At 41.6% G+C, this 26792-nt stretch overlaps 1 protein-coding gene across 1 annotated transcript in view; it reads left to right on the top strand.

Moving 5' to 3' along the window:
• The first annotated feature begins 21 nt into the window (after positions 1 to 21).
• The window catches only part of srpk2 (SRSF protein kinase 2), a 45525-nt gene continuing 18754 nt past the window's right edge, over positions 22 to 26792 (top strand). The window contains 3 exon segments of the mRNA XM_086074882.1: positions 22 to 37; positions 40 to 72; positions 75 to 192. Of these exon segments, the coding sequence (XP_085931008.1) occupies positions 22 to 37; positions 40 to 72; positions 75 to 192 (167 nt within the window).

Below are 26792 nucleotides of genomic sequence, written 5' to 3'. Positions count from 1 at the left end.
AAGTGGCGCCGCCGTAGATTCATGCCTCGTTCTGACGTCTTCTCCTCTCTCATCCTCTGCTTCCTTGCACCCTTTCCCCTCGGATCGGGACGTCGCTCGTGCCATGCTCGGTGTCAACTCGCTAGTGTTGACCATGCAGTCCAGGAAGAGGAAGCCGAAGGGGAAGAAGGAGAAGCCGGGTCATCATCGGAGGTAAGCCGGGCGCTGGGGTTGAGGGGTGGGGGGGGGGGGGGAGCGTTTGTCTGCCGCGGTTCGGTGTCGTTGTATGCACGACGCCCGCCGGTCTACACCGTGTGCACGTTTGGATGCTGCAGATAAGTTGCAACTGGCTTGATACGCGACTGATGCGCATCGAAGCAGAATTTTGCAAGACGAATGCATTTTTGTCCTGTTTTGTGACATGTCAACATTGATCTTGACGCTGGGTGTGTGTGATTCTGGTGTGGACAATCTTTATCAGTGTCTGCAGTGGCTGTGTAAAGTGCATGCGAATTGGAGTGTGTGCGTGTGTGTGTGTGTGTGTGGAGTGAGTGGGGGCTCTCCATGGCGGGTTGGGATTGGTGTGACGTCACTCACTGGCACCAACAGGAAGTTGTCTGTTTTGGTCACACTCTTGTTTTTGCTGTCAATGTACTGGGATCGCCCACCACACGACTTTAAATGAAAATGTAGCACGTAGATGAGATGATTGCAGAAACATCCCTTAACGAAAACGCAAAAACTAAAGAAACACCACGACTCTTGAGGTTAAGAGCCTCATGCTCTATCGACTGAGCTAGCCGGGCGATAACGAGAACTCCAGCAGTTAGCTACTTGAAGTATAAACAATGACAGCAAAATAGAAAAATGCCATTTAAAGCAACACTAAGGAACTTTCAGTTGACCTTGATTATGGCGGCGCCATATGGACAAAATGTGCTCAACACGAATAGTTCTACCTTAGATATAATTAAGTTTAATCACAATGTATCATCATCATTATATCCAAAATGTTAGCATCATTTGTCCATTTTATTGAAATAATCTCTATTGTGTAATTTCTTCTGGATAACACAAATTTTTCAGTTTAGGCTTCAAGTTAAAAGGTGCAACCTCCTTTAAAAAGATAAAGCAAGCAATTTGTGTCAGGCAATTTGTAGCAACTTCTCAACAAAGGGGAAACCCATCCATCCATTTTCTTTACCGCCTAATCCAATCCTCACAAGGGTCGCAGGGGGTGCTGGAGCCTATCCCAGTCAAGTAAAAAAAAATATCTGTACGATAATATGATGAATAATATGAGTAATATTGCATTAATGGAGTATGAATTAAATAGCAAAATACACCTACTTTCGGCCATTTTGCCAATTGCTGTTGACTGAAAATGACATCACAATTGCTAAGGGATCAGGTAATGGCCAATCACGGCTCACCTGTTTCCTAGGTTTGGCCATATGACGTTCACATGATCGAATTTGTGAGGAATTTTGATAGGTGGCAACATTTTGGTAGAGATCAGCGGATCGTTTTTTGGTGTTAGCTTAATAAAAGTCATTTCAGTTCTAAAATCTGTTACGACTTGTTTGGCAATTACAGCTCAAACTGGCAATGTCGGGACATGTATTGTGCTGGGAGAAGTGAATGGGCACCAAATTGCAGACGTCTCCCGATGGTGATGGAACCAAGTCGCTACGTTTGGTCTGCAGTTTCCTGTTGCAACTTAATCCCTTCTGTCTTTACTGCTTTAAGACGGCTCCCTAAAATAACGTCCCGCCATGCCGTTTGCTGTGTGTGTGTGTGTGTGTGTTGTGCGCATTACCATGGAAACATGTTCTCGAGCAGGCCAAAATAAGGCAGTGAGTCTCAGTCACTGCGATTGTACTCGTTCGCCGGGACAAGGGGAGTCATTGCACCGCTGGTTTTTCTTTTTTATCAACAGCACTTCTGTTGACCCTCGTTGTTGGTTCAGTGGTGGTAAGTTGACCTTTACAAAAATATTCAAAGCAATGCTGGTGTGCTCTTTTTGATGGGATTTCCGTGGTAGCTCTTGTAAAACCTCTAACGAGCTGGACAACGGAGCATTCTCGATCCCGTTCCTGACTTGTAGTAATGCTTCAATTTAAAACCAAAGGAAAAAAAACGATGAAGATACTTCAAAACAAAATAAACACTTTATTAAATGTATAAACTAAACCTATTCTTGAAATCAACCAACATGTTTTGATTTAAAAAGTAAAAAAAAGTCTTACAAATCTTTTGAAACATCTTCGAGAAGAGAAGCAATTGGTTGGGTAAATTTGACGAGGTCAATGATTGCTTGGGTAAATTGTGGTACAAAGTCCGGTCAGTAATTGGTTGAATCCTGGCAGCACTTTTTGGACAAACTTTTGTTAGAATTTAGCTGAGCGATTAGTTGGTCGAATGTTTGTAGGCGGGACTATTGTGACGGTCGCTCAGTGATTGGCCAAATCGTCGTAGGAAGCAGCTCAGTGATTGGATGGAAGAATTTGGTAGCGAGCTGGCAGTTGGCCGATTCCTGGTCGGAGGAATTTATGTTCTTTGTAATTGAATTTCCATGGCAACACATTTAAGTAACCAACTGGTCGGGCCTGAATTGAATGTGTCCACAATAAGATAAATAAATTCCACAACATTGTCATGCTGCTGCAATGGCAACTGCAGAAGAAGCTTAACAAGTTTTTTGTCTTACACGGCCTTATTGTTTATCGATTGGACCGCCATGCATTTAAACATCTCTTCTTCCCCGCGACCAATAATGATGAATGCCGGCGCGTGTAACACACGTCGATACTCATTCCCCTCACTTTGAACTGCTCCGTCCGTCTCTGCTGCTTCCTTGTTTGCAGCCTACTTAACTTTTACTCGTGTGTGTGTGTGTGTGTGTTTTAGTTTATCAGCTTCTTTTGAGCAAGGCTGCTTCCACTGTGATCATTAAACAGTCTATGCTTGCATCGTCATTCTGTGTAAAGACTACAATTATAGCTGAGAAAGAAAATACTCACTACACTGTTACGTAGAAAATAAGTAAATAGGGGGAAAAACTATTCATGGCAAATAGTGAAGAATTGCTAACATTCACACTCGAGTAACTTCCTCCTAACAACCAAGGCTAAACTTAGCTCCTCCCAGACAAGCTAGTCTATCAGTGGAGATGTTTCACTTCAACATACTAGTTAGTTCCTTTACACCAATGTATATTTTCCTATTAGACAGTGTTTTTGGTGCCATCTTGTGGCATCTGTAAGGCATTTCAGAAAAAGCACAAAAACAAGAGTCGTCGAATGTTTCAGCAACTAGCATGGGGATAGGTTTCACAGAAAAAAACAAATTGATTTATATTTTATTAAACGTTAAAACTGGACCTTGTGGCTTATAGAAAACGTCAACCACGATATTTGGTATAATCACTTTAATATTTTTCAAGATTTAATATGAGCACTGAACAGTATTAAAATTTATAATTTACTAGTGGCAGAATTGAAAACCTACTGAATATTCGTTTTATTGTTTGCAACAACAACTTTTCATTGAAACCACATGTTAAAGTTAAATAAATTAAAATAAAGGAGGTAAAAAAAAAACTTTTGTTACTGGTTATGCTTTTGTACTACTCATTCTAACCGTTAGGGGGCGGCAGTGCACTGTAGACTCTTTCGGTAGAACACGCTGCAAAGATAAAAGAACATCTGTCTCCATTTTCAATAACACTTCATAAATGTCGTGTGCGTCCTTCCATAATTTCATACTGTGGACTTAATCCCCTATTTCTTTTTGGTATAATTAGGGAACGCTTCGGAAAATGGATGGATGGATAGTACGCAATGTTGAGTGGTGTGTAAGCAAACTCCCGTGTCTGGCATCCATCTTGAGCGAGGTAGTAAACCCTTACTCAGCAGGTGTGGAGTGCTATGACTCTCCCCCACACCCTTCCCCTTTTCTCCCATAGCATGCTGCCTGCTCTCTGCGAGCAGAGTGATGACCCACATTTGTAAACAGATGAGGACATCGGTATATATATATATATTTACTGCCGCTGCAAACAAGAGAATTCTTCTACACAAACAATCGGATGGATGAATAAAGGCCACAGTTTCTATGCTATACATTTTGCCTATCCTTATTTGCGATAATGAATCGGTTTCATGCGTTACATAAATTGAAGGTCAAGAACGTCATAAGTGGCCCTCGCATCCTTCGACACTGGACACTCTTAGACTATTTAAAGCGCGTAATTACTCCTACACTGTCTGTGTGTGTTGTTGTGTACGTGAGGCTTTTTTTTTCCCTATCGAGGGCAATGTGTAATAATGAGACATTAGAGCTGCTGACACGAGCGCATCAGCGTCACAGCAGCAAAAAGAGCAACACACATCGTCTGTGTTTGCCTTGCTTTGATTCATAGCTGCTTTTGTGTCCCCACAAGTGTGCGTGTGCATGCGCGTGTGTGTTTCTGCGTGCATCCTCTCGCTCTCCCCCCAGCCAGCATCCACCAGGCAGTATGGAGAAGTAGGCCGCTTAAAGATAGCTCGCGGCAGCCTCAATACTGGCTCCTAAAATATATCTGCTCATGAGAGTCATCATCTCAACCCCCCCCCCCCCCCCCCAACCAACCCCCCCCTCGCTTTCGTCATCTTTTGGAGTGAAATTTGCACATGGACTTATGTGGTCGTATCTTACACGTTGATTGAGTGTTTGTGTTCTTAAGTGTTGTTTCTCCTCTTGGGGAATCATCTCACTGTGCGACCGTGTCCCTGAACGCCCCACCTCCCAATTCTCTGCCCCCCCCCCTCTACGCCGTGACCTGACCCAGGAAATGCTGACATCGATGCTCCTCACAAGCACACGCCAATGGGATTTTTAAAATGGCATGATGCATTGCAAACTGATGCTTTCCCGTTTACTTTTATGAAACAATTCAGTTAAGGGATGGAAGTTATCTGTAATTAGGGTTAAAGTCAAGTAAAAAAAAAAAAAAAAAAAAAATCTTTATACTTCTAAGTTCTTTGTGGCCCCATTAGTGTAAACACAGTATTCTGATTAATATTGTGTTTGTGGAATATTAAGCAGCAAAGTTCAACTCTTGTCTCCATCTCAGGGGGCGGCCATTTTGCCACTTGCTGTCAGCTGAGAATGACATCACAGTTGCTCAGGGCTCAGATATACGAGCGATCACGGCTCGGCTGTTTTCTGACAAGTCGTGTGACGTTCGCAAGATGAGCCGTGATTGGTCGTTACCTGAGCCCTGAGCAACTGTGATGTCATTCTCAGCTGACAGCAAGTGGCAAAATGGCCGCCCCCTGAGATGGATAATAACGTGTGGACGTTTATGCTTAATTCATATTCTGCATACACAATATTTATCAGAATACCATGTTTACACTAGTAGGGCCACATTGAATATATTATTGCATTGTTTAAAATGAACAGTATACAGTCAGTGATTTACTTTTTTTTTCACATTTTGCTCTGTTACAGTCCAATAATGATATAATTACACACAACACCTCGCAATGACGATGTGCTAAAATTACTTCTTTTTTTTTCTTCACATTTTGTGAATTTATAAAAAACAAAAAACAAATATATAACTACAACCAAGTATACACTGCCAAGAGGTTCTGAGTTGGAACCTCCGCTCAGGCCTTCCCGTGTGGCGTTTGCATGTTGTTCTCTTCCCGCTTTCCTCCCACTTGCCAAAACATGCATGATGGGGTCACTGAAGACTCAAACTTGCCCATTGGTGTGATTGTATGTGCGAATGCTCATTTGGCTGGGGACGTGTTCAGGGTGCGTACCCCAAAGTCAGCTGGTGTAGGCTGCAACTCGACTGCCTCCCTCATGAAAAAGTGCTCACTGAAGTTATTCCAAATTCATGATCATCAATCATGTGACCCCCCCTAAAAAGTGGATACATGAAAATAGTTACGCAGAAGACGCATGGGGGCGCCCCCGGCCGGCTCAAGTGTTGCTCTGGTGGTAAAGATCCAGTTTGTTCTTTTGTAGCCGGTGACCCACATGAGTGCGGAATGAGGTCAATAGTTTGGCCCAGAGACATGATGTCGTCCTTTCGTGTGGGAAAGTGGAACTTGTGCTTTTTTCTTGTCTTTTTTTTTTGCGACATGAATGTCATTGCTGTTAGGGAGCCGGTCTTGTTTGTTTCGATTATTTTGCTGGTATTTTATGAGATAAAAAAAAAATGCATGCACTTGTAATTGGAAAGTGGGTGACAAATGAATTGTTAATTGCCGGCCTACTTGCTGTCCTTTTTACAAACGCTCTGACATTCAAACTAACGATTTGTGTAAAAGGACATCTGTTGAGAAGCTTGTTTGTTAGTGAATGCTTTGAAAATAATATACCCTAATTGCTTTGAATTCATGTTTATATGGTGACATTTGAAAGATTTGACATATTATCATGAGTAGATTTTAAATGGGAGAGCCGACATGAGTCTAGTAAAATTTACCTAAACAGCCGTGGTATGCCTTCAGGCTTGGTGAAGCAGCATGTGCCTCATATTTGGTCAATTTTATTTCTGAACGCCCTGTTCCAATTAACAGTAAATAATTGTTCGTTTGGGATAATAATGAACTCAATGTACAGTATATTATTAATGGGACATCAGCAGTAGTAGAAAAAAAATAAAGGCTATTCGTTCAGGGTCGTCGTTCAAAACATCTAGTATTCTCTTAAAAAAAAAAAAAAATCAAATCGGTCGAATTGTCGGTATTTATGTGTGTCTCTCAACACACCACACTGGATAATCACTCAGGATATCTTTTAGAGGTATTTGATGTTCTCTGTAAAAAAAAATCTAAAATTTTTGCACGATACTAAAAAGACATAGATGAGGATGAAAAAAAATGAATATAATTTTTTGACACAAACTATTGAAGTAATAACTTATAAGACAGTGAGACTTTAATATTAATTACACATGAACCAAAAATGTTTATTTTAATTTTTATCCTATCTGAAAAACTCATCTATTTGTGTTTTTTGTTTTGCTGTCTGAAATGCCTAAGATGCCGCAAAAGCCCCGCATAAGTGGGGAAATAATACAGTCGATCCGAGAAGAGTATACTTAAAGTAAGTGATCCATCTTGACTCTGAGGAGCTAAGATGAGCTTGGTGCATTTTTCAAAGTCAAATCATCTGTAAGCCATTTTATGAAGGGTAAGATGAGTGGGATCAAAATGTGTGATTTCATGGTTTAAAACCAGGGGTGTCCAAATTTGTTTCCTCCAAATTCAAATTGCAGGACACAACGGCCATTATGACATACTTCGACTTAACGCTTATAATAATTCATCAAGCATTGTATTAGATAGTTTGGGCTTTGTCATGATTTTGGAGTGGCCTGCAGCCCTGTGGCATGTTCTGAGCACATCTCCGTTTGAGGTCCAAGACGAGATCCAATCTGTATTGAGATGATGAGCTTTAATAAAGCAGTTTTTACTGTATGATCATGTTGTCATTTTTTTGGGCACAACCCTTTTTTTTGTGCGCTAAATAAATAAATAAATACATAAATAATCCTGAATCGAGTATTATACATGAATGCACAAAAAATTGCAAAAATGTATCGCATTCTGTTGGATTTTTTTTTTTTGGGTACATCTTGAAAAGCTACATAAAACCATTTTATTCTCAACTGTGGGTGGGACAGTTGTCAGGTGTGTCACACCCATGGGGGATGTGGGTTTTGCAACCACCCACTAGTTTAACATCTACACCCAATAAATAGCATTGGTGGCATAGTAAAATCTTTTTTTTTTTGTATATGCCACGGAACGCTAAAACAAATCATTAACGTGCCTCTAACGGCCCATGGGCCATACTTTGGACACCACTGGGTGAACCTTTTACGGGCAGTTGCTCCATTTTAGGAGGGCCGTTAAATGATGTTTTGTCGCTATTGGTGGCAGGGCTCCTTTTCTTACCCTTTAAAGCAATCCATTTTATATCCGTGCCACACTTTTTTTTTTAAATCTGGCTGATGACGTCACTGCATCGTCCCACCTCCTTTTTTTTTTTTTTTACTCCCCCACATGCTTACTCTATAGAGCTTCCCACTGTGCACTTTGAGTATAACATTAACCTCAGGATTCCCCATACACACACCTACATAAAAACGCATCGGTGCACCCACAGACTAATATTGAGGTCAGACTGAGGGACCGAGACAGCCCCCCCCCCACACACACACACTCTGCCCCCCCCCCCCCCACACACACACACACTCAATAACATTATGGCACACCCTCTGGCTACCTCAAAGTGAGCTGGTCGCTCATGTAGAAGCGCACCCATCTGCCCATAAAGTAATGCTCCGGCAAAAAAAAGAGGCAGCAATGAAGATGAGGTTTAGGGAAAAGGCAGCGATGATGCCAGATAAAGAGGCGAGGGAAGAAGAAGAAGCAGCAGGAGGGGGTGGGAGATGAGGCAGATCTGTGTCGCGTTGCCCTGAGAAACAGGATGTCGTAATAAGGCAATTGGGAGAGAGGGGGGGGGGGGGGGGAGAGTGAGAGATGGGGGAGGGACTAGGTCGGAGGTGGAGGAAGGGGAGGGGAGAGCGAGTGCGCCAGAAGAAGAAGAAGAAGAAAAAAAAGCTTTTATTTCCCTGTTGCTGTCACAAGGCGACACCCCTCCACACGCGCACGCAGTGGAATGTTCCGCCGGGCTCTGGGCTCTGTTGTTGTGCAGAGCTGCAGAAGGCCTGACACAAGCGGTGGGGAAGGACAGCGAGAGCGGCAGCGGCAGGTTCAGGAAACACGGCCACGAAGACAGGCACACGCACGGACGTCTTTTTTTTTGGGGGGGGGCGGGGGGTCCTGCTTGTCAGCAGCTGGTGGACCGGGGGGCCGCCTCGGGAGGGAAGAGGCGAGGAGAACGAGAGGCGGAAGGAAGGAAGGAAGGAAGGAAGGAAGGAAGGAAGGAAGGAAGGAAGGAAGGAAGGAAGGAAGGAAGGAAGGAAGGAGGAAGGTGGTCCTGTCATCATCTTCAACACTCGTTTTTGTCCTCCATCCTCCTCGGAGAAAAGAGGACAGAAGAGGAGGAAGAGGCGGAGGAGGGAGAGACAGTAACCCTCTCCTCTCCTTTCACTCAGAACCTCATCATCAAGATCCAAACAGCAGGGGAGGAAAAAAAAAAGGCGCCTCCTCTGTTCGCTTCTGGTCCCTCGGCCAGCGAGCGGCTAACAGGCTCCGCTCATGTCAGTGAACTCGGAGAAATCCTCGTCCCCGGAAAGGTAACGTCGTCATCCTCCCCCCCCCCCCCCCTCCTCCCCGCTTTTCTCTGTGTGTCCGCCAGCATGTCCTCCTCATGTTTCCGTATGAGCACCTTGCATGCTTCGGGCCTGCTGGCTTCACGTCCCCCTGCGAGTCTGCTTGGTTTCTTCCATTGGCTGGGTAAAAAAAACAACAACAACAAAACAAACCAAACTCAACAATGCAGTGTTGCTTGCTGCTGATGGGGAGTCTGAATTGTGTGGCTCGCGCACACGCATCCGCCAACCATCCATTTTCTACTTGTCCTGTTCAGGGTCACGGGGCGCTGGAGTCTTCTTAGCTGATTTAGGGCGAGAGAGAGGCAAGGTACACCCTGAGAATCGCAGAACCGTCACATACTGTTAAGCAAGAAACCGCTTCACCTTCAAGTCTTCAGTGAACCTACTGTGGGTTGTTTTTGTCTTTAATGCACCCTATATTGGGTTTATTGAAGACTGCAATCCGAACGTATTCGTGGACACGGATCTTCAATGACCCTAATACACGTACATGATTTTGTAGACATTCAAGACAATTTGTCGTCTGCCTGTCCTCGGATGGCTGCTAAATGTATTCGGTCTTTACCAAAATAGGTAAGTTAGGGTCATTGAAGATTGTAGTCATGTTTACGTACGACACTTAAGGCCGTAAGACTGCTTTATGTTAATTGAAAGTCTCTAAATGTTTTCAGTGTTCACAAAATCACATATGCAAGTTTCGTTTAAGACTAATAATATTTACAAAAAAACACATATGGTGACACTGGAAGAAAGAAACGTTGTAATTGGTGATAGGATTGCGACGTGCGGTATCTCTGAGGCACCGTAGTTCAAACTGAGGTCATTGCATTCTATTAGTTCACCACTACATGGCAAAACATTTCTTCACGCTGTCGATTAAGGCCTCTCGGGCAGTAGTTAGCTTAGCGCTAGCTGCTTTCTTTCATGAGTCGGAAAGAAAGGTATTTTTCAAAATAATTTGTCGTTGTCCATAAATGGAGTTTTACATATCTAAAGTACCGGAGGAATCAGTACTACGCGGTGAAGACTACCGGTAATGTTTTTAACGACAAACCTGCAATGTTTTATATAAAGACATATGTCAATTTTCTTAAAGTCTGTTTCCTAAAACATGCATGCTAGGTTCATCAATGACAAGTAATGTTTACATAACATGTATGCTAGCTTAGTTCTCTTTAAACCTAACATGTTTTGTAGACACTAAAGACATTTTTATCATTTTTAGTGAACATACATATATTTTTATAAACCATGTAGACAATGTCAGTCTTCGGGTGAACCGAGTTGATGCATTTATACGCAAACCATCCACAGACATTGCCCAGCAAGACTGTCAACACAGGTCAACATTAGCGGCGTGGGCTCACTCATTTACACACAACCCCCCCCCCCCCCCCTCTGGCTGGACAACGAGGCAGCCTCCTCAAACGGCGACGTTCTTATGCGTTGAGAATCGCCATGAGGCGAACAAAAGCGGCTGATTGAACATTCTCAGTCGCTCTATTTCCTAACAGACAAAGACGGTCATGACGGAACAACTCGCAACAGCGTGGGGGGAGTAAATGCAGCTAAGATATCGCCGTACAGATTGTCGAAGATGGACGCACTTGTTTTGAATTTATGTTATTCGTTCTTTACATTTTCAATGAGCAAGAAATGACAAATTAGGGATGTTCGATACCCGAGACAAGTACAAGTGTTTACAAACATTGTCACACAACAACTTAAACTTGTAAACGATTTCGACGCGAGCTGACCGAGGCCTTAAGCGTGCTAGCGTTGAAAGATCTCGATCTGACGGGCACCGCCGCGGGCAGAGGAGCAGACAGGATGACTCAGGTAGCTTCCGATGGCGTGCCAAGTAGGATCAGGCGGCCTTTATGCCAGGCCCTTCAAACTGCCACAAGCGCAGTGTGTGCACAAATTTTCATATCTAGCATCTTACTGAGGTATTACGGTACTGTATTGATGCAGAAGACTCTCCAATCGAACCTTTATCTTGCTCTTTGTATCTCCATCCATTTCATACTTCAATTTTGTTCAGGGTCATGGTCTTGGTCACTGGAGTTGATCCCAGCTGAGCGCACAAGAAAAAAATCGGGCGCGTGGTATGGGCCGCGATATAGCGGGGGAATGCTGCAATCCAATTACCTGACTCTTAGTCACAGTTTTTGTCAATATGACGCCTTGGCTGGTTTCTGTGTAGAATAAATGATGGATCTTTGCAACAACCTTAATATGCGAGGGATGACAGTATTAGGGCTGCAACTATCAAATATTTTTACGGCCAATTATTTTACCAATTTTCTTGCTGATTAACTCATTCACTGCCATAAATTCATTTAAAAAAAAGATTATTAAAAATTAGGGGCAAGAATTACATTTTTAAAATTGTAATTAATCGCATGACTTCACTAGTTAACTCACAATTAATCACAAATGTTATATCTGTTCTAAATGTACAATTTTTTTTTTTATAGGTTTTCATACTCTTGTAAACAAAAGTGGAAAAAATGCTAAACTAATAGAAATAGTTCAAATACATTTTTGACATTTATAGCCGTCAACGGCAGTGAATGAATTAAATAAATAAAGAAAATATTATAAAAAATTTGGGGCTTCAGGCGATTAAAGTTTTATTTGTAATTAATCGCATGCCTTCAGTAGTTAACTCGCGATTGATTACAAATTTCATATCTGTTCTAAATGTACAATGCAAAATTCTAGGTTTTCATACTCTTGTTAACAAAAGTGGAAAAAAATGGCAAACTAATAGAAATAGTTCAAATGAATTTTTGACGTTTATAGCCGTCAATGGCAGTGAATGAGTTAATTGGGTAATGGGATGTTTGTTTTGCATGTGAGAAAGAGATGGGAAAACCAGGTCAAGAAAGTAAAAACCCTGCCAGAGTTTAGTTTAGCCACAGGTGCTTCTTGTAATGACTTCATTTACCTGCTGGCTTAGTACAAGCACCTGTAGCTAAAGTGGCAGGATTTTTACTTTCTGGACCTGGATCTGAATTTCCCATCTCAGAGGTGAGGTTCAGGTATTATTGTTCTTACGCATCTGTGTATTTGAGTGAGTTTGGCTTTAATAGGCGTTACTTGGGCCTGGTGAGTGACGTGGGAGTCAACAAATGAGTATAAAGTTGGGTGTTGTGAGGTCAGCATAGGCGCGTCCTCTTACCTTGGTAACCGTTAGCTAGTTTGCATGTTGAATGTCTGGCCTTCAGTTGTGGCTACAGCGTGTATGAATGCAGAGGTGGCAAATCCAGGTCCAGAAAGTAAAAACCCTGCCACAATTTGGCTTTAGCCCCTGATGCTACCAAGCTAGCTAGCTCCCTAGCAGGTAAATGAGCACCATGGGAGCTAGCTAGGGGGCTAGTTAGCTATCTAGCATTTGGGGCTAAAACCAAACTGTGGCAGGGTTTTTACTTTCTGGACCTGGATTTGCCACCTCTGTATAAATGTGCTTTTTATTTTATTACAATTTGTTCAATATTAGTGATTTAAAATTATTTAAGTCGTGTCTGCAGTTGAACCTCGCTTTAGTAGTGCCTCAGTAAACTTGGTACTATGGGCATCTGTGTAGAAGAGGTTGAAGGATTAACTTAATCATTATAATAGGGAATTTTGGAACCCGTGCGTCACGGCGTAATCACGGTCTCATCTCTGCGTCCCGACATTGTTGGGACTCGCAGTCGTCTGACTGTAATTAAGAGCTAAGCGGCGGCCCATTGTTGCTCGGCCGCCCGTTGGCCAAGCGCTACACTGGCAGTCGTGAGGCTGCCCTACATCTCAAATAACAACGCACAACCCCCGTGTCTGTTTTCGCGACGCACGTCGGCCCGTTCAGGAGCAGCGTAACTGTCCTGACTGCAGGGGGGGGGGTCATGAGGTTTCATCCCTGATTGTTTTTCCTGAAACCCAACAAAGATGTATTCATTAGAGCAGGACTGGAGGGTGTGAGATGGAGAATTTGGGTTGTGTCTGCTGATAAACTAAACATAGACCGGTTACAGTTTATAGAAGGAAAAAAAGCATACATTGTCAAGAGGGGAACGGATTTAGAAATGCGGATGAGACTGGAGCGCTGCCGTGTATGTAACACATAACTGCAAGCAATTGCCCCCCTATGACGCAACAGACAATTTCACCCTTTACTTTTTGAATCCTTGTTAAAATTGTGACAAACTTTACTTGGGATGTTTTGTTTTGGGGGGGGTTTTATTCAACATGATGCTTGTGTCTACAACTCCATCTGGTCCTCAGGCGCTCGCATGAAAGGTTTGTTTGCCGAGTAAGGCCCGACAGATCGGACGATTTATGTGTGTCGGAGCAAATGATTGAATGGATGATTGAGCTGATTTGGGTTGAGAAAGGAATACAAGGTTTCTCTCGGGAAGTTTCTGTCCAGCGGAAGATGATGCCCTTTGTCGTCATGGTGGCAGACGGATTGTGGGGGTCTGCCAGGGTTCGGATTAGGGCTGCAACTATGTCGCTGCGACTCATTTTGATGTGATTTGAAATTGGAATCGCAGGTGAATGGTGTCACGTCACAGATGTAATGGTCCATTTAAAATGTATTGTTGTATCACATGAATTTTCACAAGAAAAATTTGTTTCCAGCAACCGAAGCGAGATCCAATTAAACACTGAAGCTGTACCAATACTGTACTGTACTGTAATTTGTTTGTGACTGTTGAGTTCAGTTCAGTTGTATTTAATTGTGTTGCTTAGTGTGCCTCAGCATATAATTAGTGTCAAATATAGTGATGGAAGGATTCAAATAAAAATATTGACTTTATTGCTTCAAGGACAGAACTTGCTAGTATCACTTCCTGGTTTTCTACCAATCACCAGCAGCCTTGCCCTCACAACAACACCACTACAAATTGGCATTCAATAACCCATAACTACCTTAAAATATCTGCAGAAAGTGAGGAAAATTTGTAAGAGCAAAATTCATTTTGGCAAGAAATATGAAGTAGACGCACTTTATATGCTTAAGCGGGCCACACAATCTGGCCTTGTGTCTGTAGCTGATTTCCCCGAAGCACTGATCCAGGTTTCGGGAAACAAACAGGGTTCGGAGTCAGTGTCTTGTCGAGGCATTGGATGAATGTCAATTTGTTTGGTCCGCCCTTAATTGTATGTGCGCGTTTGCGTGTGTGTGCGCTCTGTCAACATGGTTGAGCAATCGGCGTGTTTAATGGGGCGTGACGTGCAATTCAGGTGAAAGGTGAAAAGAGACCACAAAGTGAGGGGGAAGAATTGAGCATTGCAACTTTGCAGCTTAGACATAAATGTTCCATCTCATCTCCGCTTTCATCGACTCGACACCCGGCCTGAAACACAAGTTGCACGTGCTGATGCTCCGCCTCCTTTCTTCGTGTTACCCGCTGTTGTCTTGTTCATTTACAACCTGAAGACGAAACTGATTAACTTTGGATTGGAGGGCAAATGGGTGCAAACGTTTTTTGGGGGGGGGTTGGAGGAGATATATTTTTATCACGGGGGCCACTAGTGGCTTTAGCCCGACCCCTGATTGATTTGTTTGTTAAGGGCTGTGTCTCCGAGCCTTTTTACAAATAGTCTATCTCCAGTTAATAGGATTATTCATTTATCGTGGTGTTTATCTGTCGGTGTACAAACAAGGTTATATTTAAAGGTCGTTGCAAACGTTTGTTTGATTAAATTGCTGCTTGTTCCAATAAAGCCAAAGGGGTGAAGTGCTGAAAACGCTAATAAATCAGTCACTACAAAAAATGTTTTTCTTGGCGCAAAGAGAGTGTAAGAGAGCAAACAAACAATGGAACAAAACAAGATGAATGAGTTGAGGAATCAATGGTGCGAATGTGGGGAAATCCTCAATACATGGACCACAATGCACCATGGTAGAAACATTTTGGGAAAGTGATTGAAAGCATTTCACAGTAGAGCGCCGACATCCGCCGAGGTCCAAATCGTTAACAAAAGTGAAAAAAAAAAACAATAGTTTGAAGATGTGCGTAGATTAAACTTTTGTTTGTTGAGTACAGTTTAGTTTGATTTAATTTGTAAGTTTTTATTTAACATGTTAAATAATAGGCATTTTGTGATAACATGAACAAAAATATTGTGGTTTAACTGCATTAAAATTACAGCTCTCAAATGTCAAATCTCCAAAAAAATATTTATGTAAATAAAACCTATTTTAACATTCTTCTTCAGTGTCCCATCACTGGTGAGCTATTTTTAGAACACAACTGTGGGCTACTCATGTTATTCGAGGGCTAACTAGTATCCACTGGAACCATTATTTTTTTTTTTACTACAATGCACATTAATCAACAGAATAAAAATGCATCGAATCATATTTTGCCCTCAGCTCATTTCCTTTGCTTTTTTACACCAAGGTCAACCATCCGGTAATTGGCCCATGCCTATTCAATACATTTGAGCGTAATCATCATATAAGAACATTCTTGTATTTTCCTCCATTTAAGCGCAATGTTACTCTTCTACTGCGCCTGATATTACAGTGGCTTGCATTAATTTGAAACCCGTTTTTTTTTTTTTTTTTTTAGAAATAGTTTCAACCGACTCATGTGTCCGCCACCATCTTCTCTGCTCTGGCCCACATCGCTACAGGCGCACACATGACACACATACAAACACACACACAAGCGGGCAGGAGTCAGCACCCAACCAAGCTGCAACACGACAATATCTCGTGAAGCAGACGAGCCCGCCTGCCCCGCTCGCCTTCTTGCTCCGTCCGTGTCCTCCATTAACGCCTCCCATTACGAACCGCGCCTCCAACTCAACGTCGACGCACAAACACATAAGTGACATCCATTGTCCCGCTGCCCTTTATTTTTATTTTTTTTGCATATTTGTTTGCACGCAGTCCTCATTCTTTTAGTGAATAAATAACCAGGGCAGGATTTCTCTCCGTCCCTCTTGAGGCTTTTCAGTGATGCTGTAAAATAAGACAGTAGGTCAGTTGAGTTCAATTCAATTCAATACAAGTAAAGGAATTCAAGTTTAAAACATTGAAATAAAAAAAACAAACATAAAGAAAATACAAACCTCAAAATGAGCGGTTTCCCTTTTATTTTTTATTTATTTTATTTATTTTTTCTCTTAAAGAGCTCAGTATTGTTCATTCGGAAATGTCATCATCATTGCTCTTTATTTTTTTTTATATTTATTTTGTGTGTGTGTGGGTGAAAATGTGTATGTGCGTGCGTGCATAAAAAAACTATTAGAAAAAATCTCAAAATGAGCGGTTTCCCATCGCAGTCTTCCGAAGCAAAATTAGCATTTTGCGCCTTATTAAAACACATTGAATAGCAAAACTGAGAACCAACCGCCGAGACGTCCCAAAAAACTTCGCTAAACCGTTCACGTCACCCATTGCGGGTAATCGGAAATTGAGCCACAACTCCGTGCTACTTACTTACCCCGTAGCAGAGTGGTCGTCTCCAATCCGTAAGGTTGCGGGTTCGATCCTCACCCCTGGTGACCAAGTGTGCTTGAACAAGACACTGAATGAACCCTGATGCTAAACACGTTGCATAGTCAGTCGCTAGTCAGTCAGTCCGTGGCAGTAAATAATTAACATTTCTGGCAAGTATCATTCTGATATCTGCTATTAGCTAAGCTAACCTAGGATTAACATGGCTAGCACGTTTAACACCGGAACTAAATGCTCGAGTGACACTTTTCACAGATGTCTGTCTAGAACTGCATGAACGTGGAGAATATCCAACTTTGAATAGCAAAATAGCAGACAAATACGTTTTTGAATTCTGGGGACAAAATCTACAAGCGAAATAGAACCAGAACCGTAAATTAAGTATACTATATACTACGCTGCACATCATGAGTGGCTTACGAGGTAAAAAAGCATATGAATATAGTATAAAATATTTATATCAGTAATGTTATTTGTTTGTTTTCCCACTTTGACTTTTGAGCTCTCAGCCCTGCAGAAAACACATTTTCTCAAAATGACATGACAGTAGATCTTTTTGTAATCAACATACCTTTGGTCCTAAACAAGAAATGACAGTTTGCTGCTTTACGCAATGTAAATTTAACACATAACAACTATTGGTTATATACAAAAGAAAATCAATTGTTCATTCATTAATATTGTCATATTTTTTATTGTTTAACAAAACCCTTGCTTCGGGTCCCTGCGATTAACCTGCAAAAAATGGCTCCACAAAATTAGATAGTTTTTTTTTTGCATTTGCGAAACTGCACCGCAAAAATCAATCAATCAATCAATTCTTGACTTACAGTTCAAAAAATACATTGAAAGAAAATAAAATGAGTACTAATTAAATTGACATTCACTTCAAATGTCTGTACGACGAGTATCAACACAGCGTGGCAACTTCACAGCAAGCAGACGACTCAATTAAAGATGATGCGCGCTTGTTAATCAGTAATGGGAATAAGTCAGGGAACAGGACACCCTACCGAGTAGCGCGCCGTTGCCATGGCGATGCACTTGATCTAATGAACACCGGCCGCCTCAGCTGGGCTGCAACTGGGTGTCAAAGGTCACCTCCTGGGGCATCTTCTTGATGCAAAAACGTACAGTAAGACGCTGTGCAGGAAACGTCTTTGAAACGATGGAATGTCAACTATTCTTAAATAACCACAGAATGTTGGTTTCTTTTGCATTTGAAACTTCGTTTTTTTCCCCCCCCCAGTGTCCCGTTGTTGACCCCCACTGCAGTCTCTTTCCCTCCTATCTACCGCTGACGTCTCTGTTGCAGCCTGTCATTGTGTCGCCTCACTTTTTCATGTGAGTTTCAACAGCATCGCAAGCTGAAAGTTGGCAGCGATTCATTTTCAACATCTCAATTTAAACTCGGTCAGTCGGCGCTTTTTTTCCTGTGCGGTGGCTTTGATGTGAGATGATAAAGAGATGAGGCCGAGGGAGGGGAATAAATGTGTGAGAGAAAGGCGAGATAGCCTTCGGGGGGGGGGGGGGGGGGAGGATAATGATGCCAAAAGGAGGAGGAAGGCTGGAGAGGATGGAGTAAAGATGGAAGAGGAAAAGGCAGAGGATGATGAGGGTGAAACGCGTGAAGGTGGAGGGAGACGGCGGAGGCGAGTCTCTGCAGACTCGGGTGACGTCGGGTCACCGCCGCATCGAGTCGGCGGAATGGTATTGACCTCGTTCGTGTGTGTTGCATAATGCCCGTGTGTATAAAAAGAAATTAAACGTGTGAATTGAATTGAACTGAATTGAATTTGCTAATGTTGCACGTGTGCGTAAAATAAAGTAAAAATAGACTGCATAAATGAAATAAAGAAATGAAATAACTTGAATGAAATCAAAAATAGATACCATTTAAATTAAACTGAATTCAGTTCATTTTAATTAAATACTTTTAGTGCCCATGCACGTAAAAAGAAATAACAGCCATGAATGAATTTCAATTTAATTTAATTTAATTTGAGAGCCACTGATGTTGCATACACGTTTTGATTATATTGTATTTGATTTAAGTAAAAAATAAATAAAAATAAAATTAAGTACATGGAATTGTGCATACATTTTTTAAAAAATGCATGTGTAAAATACAGTGGTTTAATTGGACAATATAAAATCAAAACTTAAATAGCAATAAAAATAAATAAATAAATTACAATCTGATCATCCCTTGTGCATAAAAGTTCATTACGATTAACTAATGAAATAAACAAATAAAGTCAATTAAATTACATTCTTACAATTAAGTTAAAAAATATTAATTTAATAAGATGTAGATTAAATAAAAAATAAACACAAAACTCAGTAATGAATAATGTAATAGAAATTAAAAATAATTAAATGAAATTACATACAATTAAATAAAATTACACAAATTAAATAATATCAAATTAAATAAAAAGTACATACAATTCAATAAATATTGTGAATTAAATTTAATTAGAACATGTAAAAGCGTGAAAAAGAATTATTTTATCTGCTTTTTATTCTTAGCTCGTCACACAAATATCACAAATGGGCACACAGTGTGTCAGTCTTAGTCACGGTCTGCTGGACAACTGCTGTCCATGTTGTGTCTGAGATCACTCCCAACTGTTGTCGGTGGGGCCCCTTCCTGAAGCACACGTGCTTTTCACACGAGCCACCAGTCACTTGCTGTCATCCAAATCCCTCTTATTATTACCTCTGCCAAGGAAGTTATGGTTTCCTGCACAAGCAGGCTGTGATTGATTTAGCATTGCAAGTTTATGCTCATCTTTTCCTGCTTTATTTCTTTATAAGCACCAATATTACATTAGCCTCTATGCTAGCTATGTATGTGTACTTTGTGATTCCACTCATCCGGCAGAGATGGACATTGTCAAAAATCTTTAGCATGTGGGTGTCAGGATGTCATGTGACTCAGCGGCGCCACCCAAAATTCTCAACACTACTGAAGTGTGTGTGTGCGCACAGAGAACAGTTAGCCTTGCATGTGTTTTCTTGCATTATGGAGAATCTTTTTTTTGGGAAGAAGCGATGGAGTCTAGCCTCATGTGCACGACGACTGCGCTGCTGGGCCTTCCGAATAAGGTAGTGCAGGACGCACACTCGCACTCATATGTACCGACAGTTGTTTTTAATATGCTGCCCCTTTCGTGGAGCCAAATAACCAAAATATTATGAAATCTTCATACAGCTTTTGTATTTGATTGCAATGGTGTACCTAATGTGTCCAGTCAATGGATTTGCAAGAGGAAATGCATCTCCAAGATTTGGGAAAAACCAAATTGACAAACACTCGCATTGAGCCTTGCACTGATATGAACGTCAGGATTCACCAGCATTTGTGCCAAGGTGCACATGGGTTGCCATTCTTGTTACAACTCATTCACTCCCAGCCATTTCACTGAAGCAACCCCCTTCGCTCCCGGCGGTTTTACTGGATTTTGACAGATTTTGCAAGGCCCACTATTGTGTTCTAATGCTGTTAAAACATGGGGGGGAAAGTGTATTTGTATCTGTTTCCGTTTTGCAGCAATTAGCATTAGAATATAGCTAAGTTTCATCATTATTCACAAATCATTTTAAAAGACTGGGTAAAAGAGCTTTTTTGCAACATGGCCATGGTTGATCTCTTATACTCTGCTGCCACCTGCTGGCCGTTTTTTGTAATAATTACCATTGCTTTAAGCAACCTCTTCAGGTACATTTTCTTTTTTTGGGACCATTGCAATCTTAAAAATACGTTTTTATATGTTTTTGGGAGCAAATGAGTTAATATTGTACACAGTTGAATGAATCCCTGATCAAAGGCGAAAAAGGTCAATGAAATTAGTGCTGCCCCCGCGACCCGACCCCGGATAAGCGGAATTAAAGACGGAACGGAACGGAACGGAACGGAAATTAGTAATGAGATGTCTGAAGTTATCACAATGGAATCACACAATTGACTCAAATCCCAACATCACGTAGGCCACTTATTTATGCTATTTATTACAGCAAGTCACCTTAACTCTACTATGTTGTGTTTCTTTTACATTTGTGTTTACGTTTAACGCGCATGGCTTCCCGCTGGGGGCGAGTGTGCGGCTGTCACATCAGAATGTGTGAGTACAGAATGTCCAGTGAGTGAATGCGTGCACTATACAGAGTTAAGTGCGCCACACAATGGGGCGATTGGCCAGCGGCTATGCGTGTAGATCCCCTGAATGCTAGGCTAATGTTTTTTTTTTGTGTACTGTTCTAAAAGTCTCTGGCGACACAGCCCCCCCCCCACCCCCCAACAAAAAAAATAAAATAATTGCCTCTATTTATATTTGAAACTGTGATTCTACCACAAACTGTGATCCCAATACACTTGATCTCTTTCATACAGTTTGAGTCACATTTGGCATGTTTTAACATTTAACAGCAATAAAATAATATTATTATTCCAGTGTTTCCCACGCCATGTTAATACTTGGGTGGGTCACCCAAGTAAACTGACCACGACCCAAGACGTTTTCAAGAAAATGTAATCAAAATAATCAAAATAAATAAAACGTGTCACGACCAGATATACCGCATGTAACATTAGTTCACCGTCACTCACTTGTCGGATCATAAGGTTCGAGGAGACGCAAGTAACAGGACTGAGAACCCCCGCCTGACCTTGGCAGAGGTTTGCGCTTACGAGTAACCGAATGTGGTCATGATAGCATTGCTGAAACAACATCTAAAGGTGGCAAAAAGACCCTGCCAGTTACACGGCGTTCTTTTTGTTCTCTTGCCATGCAAACATTATTCCCGTTGAGCAGGTTTCACTCCGCAATTTGACTAGCGCCAGTCGTTTTTTTTGCATGTGCCACCGCCACATGGTTTGGCACGGCCCTTGCTAATGATTCGATTTTGTTTTCAGAGCCTCTGCAGCGCTTAAAGTCGATGCATTGCACTGCGTGTGGTCTTGTGTTAGTCGGAGGCCCGAGGGGTGAAGTTCAACATCAGTCGATTTGAGTCCGTATAGATCGGTGAGGCCTGGACTATTTGTTTTATTTACAGAAGTCTGTAACATGGCTGGCTTCTAAATAAATGGATGTCGAGGTTTATAGTTCAAACAGTGATGATGTGACTTGACAGTGAGGTAGTCAGCAGGATGCCTGTTGATCTTGATGTATTGTCTTCGAATGAAAAGACAAAAGTGCTCAGCGTTTTATCAATAGTGTGTTTCAATTGATTTCTACAAGGTCTAATGGCACCGAAGTCCATATGCAGCGAATTTTAAATCCATCATCCTTTTCCAATCCCTCTGGTCCTCATTACGGTCACGGGTTAGCTGAAGCCCAACTTGACTTTGGGGCGAGAAGCGGGGTACGCCCTGAACGAGTCGCCAGCCAATCAAACATTCACACGTCGAGTCTTTGGTGAACTTAACCTGCATGTTTTTCAAATGTGGGGTTAAGTGGGAGAGTTGAACCCTGAACCACAGAAATGTGAGGCAAATTAGCAATCATCACTGAGAAGAACTTTGATTGGCGAGTGACCAGTTCAGTGTGCTCTCACGCAAAGTCAGCTGGAATAAGCTCCAGTTACCCGACCGCGACCCTAACGAGGACTAAAGAAAATGGATGCAATGTAAGAAATTGATTGATTGGGCTGTGCAGTCGCTGATTTTTGTTTATAGGCTTGGCATTGAACTGGAGGAGGAAGGAAATATGGAAATTGATTGTGCTGAAGTGTCCTTGAGCATGGGTTTAACACCTCTGGGTTCACTACCAGAAGAAATTTGGGGTCCATCCTAAGGCTTAAAACAGAAACTAAAAGCGTTTGATCCAAGAATGCTGTTCACACAAAAGCGACCCGCAAAAAAATATGCGGGGAAATCCTAGCTTACGTATGGTGTGAAAAGGGCTGATGTGCCTTTAGACATCGGCGCTCAGGCAGGCAGAGGGTTCAAAGCAGTCTATAGTCCTGCAGGCAGGTGTATCAAAAATGGATGTGGAGAGGTTACGCGGGGGGCATTTCACCCTGAAAATAGTGCCAGGTCTCAGGTCTGGACTCTCAGACATGTGCTCCGAAGGATGAGTCAGCTGCTTTGCCCGACACAGGCCAAGATGGAGACACCAGGGGAATGAAAAAAATGGCTGGCACGCAAATCAATCGGAGACCTTTGGAATGTTTGTCAGACGTGAAGGACGCCAGCAGCGTGATTCCCGCGCCTTAAGACTGAGCAGAAAGTATCATGATGATGATGATGATGATGATGATGCTCGTTACTAAGGAAAAAATACTTTAGTTACCAAGGTGATAACCAGGCATGTTAAAGAATGACTCATCACGTTTGAAGCAGTCAGCCTAAGAACATGTAGGGTCTGATGAACTAAGATTCCAAATAACTTTGGCAAAATCGCAATTGAAATCTTAACAGACGGGCTCGCTGTTGGTGTGTTGCATGTGAATGTTTTGCACTTTAGTTAGCGCTGATGGTTTCCCGCGGAACATTTGGGAGAGCGCCGCAACACAAAACGAAGCTTACAGTGACGGTGTGATGGAATTGGAAGTGATAGTGGAAGACAAAGAAACACCATTCCAGAAATCGCTTTGTTCGTTTTTGGAGAAACCAGCAACCACATATAGGCAATATGTTGTTTGATATAACTCGTCCCCAGTGCATGGCAATCAAATTTTTTATTTTTAAATTTGGGACGTCATACCAGAAAACTGCTCTGGTAGAGATCAGCGCCAATCACTATGGACGATTGCATAGAAATGACTCAAGACACATGCAAATGCAGAGTTGAAAGAAGTTTTGTCATAGGTGATATGGCATGACTCCTTCTTATGATTTGGCTCCAAATTTGACAGTAGATAATTCCTGGTTGGTAGGTATGTGGAGGTACGATTAGGTCCGAGGTGTTTGGTATTTGGAATAGGTACAGATAGAAATGTTGTGGTACATATATAGGAAAGTAAATTGTATATGTTTGTATGGTTAGGTATTAGTTGGTACTATGTAGGTAGGTAGATGTCTCCATGTTGTTATAGTTAGGTAGGCGGTTACTATGCGTATGTACCTGTACTTTGTGTTGGTAGGTTACGCAAAAACCCTTAGAAGTCAATGACTGAAGTCTGGAGCCTCTGTACTGTGTACTGTACAGTACGTCAGTATGGGATGATAGGCAGTTGTATAATTTTGATGGAGTTGCCGTTATAATTGGTACTAGTTAGTTACAGTATATTTAGTACACTCACCTGTTATTCCGCCAGTATTTGGCATTTCAGTAAGATTTTAAAGTCAGTTGATTAGCAGACAGGAAAATAGGCACAGGTATAGTAAAGTATAGCCTACTTAAGTAGATGGTGGTTGGTCAGATAGTGAGTTACAGAAACTAGAACTCTTAAATAAACTAAATCTAAATCTTTTCTACGGAGGATCAAACACATGTCAGTCAAGGTGACAGTGCATTCTTGCATGCGTGCCGTATTTGTGTTTAAAAGGACATCCTGTTTAGAGGGTAAATCTTGGAAGTTGTTTTGACATTTTCAGCTGTGGCCCGTCGAGTCAGCAGTTTACAGCCGCCAAACTGCTCAGACACAAACAAGCAGAGCGCTGTGCAACGGGATTCTAATGCGCCATGATTGGCAAAGAGTTCTTTGTGTCCGTGTCATGGTTGTCACACCCCCCTTAGATTTGCCAAGTGCCAGGCATTTATTCAAGCAAGACACATACATTGTTTTTCTGTGAAATAACAAATAGTGCATGCCGAATTCCAGGTTATGAAAACTATTTTAGCAGATTGTCGTTAGGTGCCTCGAGTGTGCCGAAGATCGACTGTCATCGGTGTTCATGCTGTCCTGAGGGAATCGGTCAACAACGGGATTCTCATCTGTTAGCGGTTGTCATCGACATTCATCGCGTTTCATCGTAGCCTCAAGACAAAAAACGACAGGCACCACAGACAACAGTTTGACCTTGTACTTGATAGATGGCTGAATCTCATTCCTGAATCATAAAAAACAATTTCTCCTTGGTTTTTTTAAGTCGGGTGGGTAAATATTTGTATGTCTGGAGGACTCAATGATAACGGCCAACGCTTTGCTCATGACTTCTGGCAAAAATAGAGTCAGTCATCTTGGATTCTGATTGGAAGAACAGACAATTCTCCAGCAGACGGTCCTGACTATCCATAAATGTAGGGTGTTCCAAAAAAAATTTAATAATTTTAAATGTGACACTCTGGGGAATTTTCAGCGCATCCTAGGCAAATAAAGTAAAAATAAAAAAAATCATCAACATATTCATACAGATACAGATTTTCTAACCAAGCTTCAAAATGTCTATCATTAGCCTAGTAGCATATTTTCCCAAGTTGTATTTGAATTTTTTTCAGAACGCAAAAAAAATTTTTTGGGGGGCAAACACATTAGTATTTGGTAAGACTTAGTTAGCAATGACATAGGCAATTACTGTTTGCTATTAGGTAGGGGTGTGCCAAAAAATCGATTTGTCTGTGTGTGCCTTTATTTGGAGCGCTGTTCATGTTGTAACCGGTTTGGCCACTGAGGGGCAGTGTGGTTCCACACGGTCTAATACACTGTTAAATTACAGCCACATTAGAGAGTAGAAGGAAAAAGTCACGATCAAGTTATTCCAATAAAAGTTGTTTTTTTGCAGTGTGGAGCCGTTCTTTTGAGTGGTAAAAGTGCAACGAGTAGCTCGCTAATTAGCATTAGCGAGTCAGACTGGAGTAGATCACTACATTTCCTTGCACATCTGTAGATTGATGCAAAAATTGTCAATCAAATCATTTTGAATCAAAAATTGTTCGTAATCGACAAATCGATTTAGAATCGAATCGCAGACCCAAAAATCGGAATCGAATCGTGAGACATTCGAAGATTCTCACCCCTTCTATTTATTAGGCTAAGAATATGTTGACTGCCTATGAAAAATGTTTTTCATTTTTCCTTCATATTTGAATTTTACGTCTTTCCACTTAGTATACAATGTTTTTTCCCCCCTAAAAAAATGTGTGCTGTACCTTCCTGTTTGTAATGTTCATTGCTAGTGAATGTCATTCTTAACCCTTAAAAAATGCTAAACGTTGAAGTAAGATTAAACTTGAACTTAAGGTAAATGTAGTTTAGTCACCTAATTCACTTCCTTTGTGGTTCTCATCTAAATCTAAATCTATCGCGACTGTTCTTTCGATCTAATCTTTGTTACAAATGATACTTTCAGCTCTGGAGAACTATGGCCTAAAGAAACCCATATTGTTGTTTTTGAATGGGTGGTATTGTTTTTTTGCCTTTGTCCTTATCCCCGATGAACATGGAGGCTGCGGTCATTGAATAAATGTAATGTTTTGGAGCTTGTATGTTTACCCGTTATGGTCCTTACTATTGGAAGGTCAATCATGCTGATGGTTACACTGAAACTGGAGCCAATCACAGTAGCTATGGCGACAGTGTACACACACGAGGAACAAATTGGTTCTTCTAATGTGAAAATGAGTCCCCATTAGGGGAAGGGGAAGTACTTAGCGCGGCTTCAGCCAGGGGACGGGGGCGAGCTAATTCCAACTGATTGGCACTGCTGGATGTGACTTTTGAAGATGTCTTATCTTTGACATAAAATGCATAATAAGGGTGGACTTGTTCTAGGTTTCTGTTTTGCCTCGATGCAAAAGTGAAAATGAACTTTGCTTGCTCACTTTACTTGTTTTTCAAGTCTAGGTTTGTGCATTCAGTGAACCATTTTTCAGAACGGGAAGATACATTACAGACTAGGCTTCAAAGGATCAGGATTTTTGAACCGATCACCGAACAAAAAAAAAAAAAAAGATAACCAATCAAATTAGACAATTAAAAAAAACGTGTTTACAGTAGGGTCGACCGCCACTATTTAAAAAATTCTCCCAAAAAACGCTGATCAACATCCAATACACGGAGGGAAAAAAGTTTTTTGTTTTTTTTTATCCGAGTGTATATGTGGAGAAACCTTGAATTACTAATGAACGTCTTTTTTTGCAGATCCGATCAATT

This window comes from Leptonotus elevatus, chromosome 4 (assembly GCF_054856555.1).
Source record: "Leptonotus elevatus isolate MCC_2025b chromosome 4, RoL_Lele_1.0, whole genome shotgun sequence".
NCBI classification, from domain to species: domain Eukaryota; kingdom Metazoa; phylum Chordata; class Actinopteri; order Syngnathiformes; family Syngnathidae; genus Leptonotus; species Leptonotus elevatus.
Note: the sequence above shows the minus strand (reverse complement) of the source record. Positions and strands in the feature narration are given on the sequence as shown.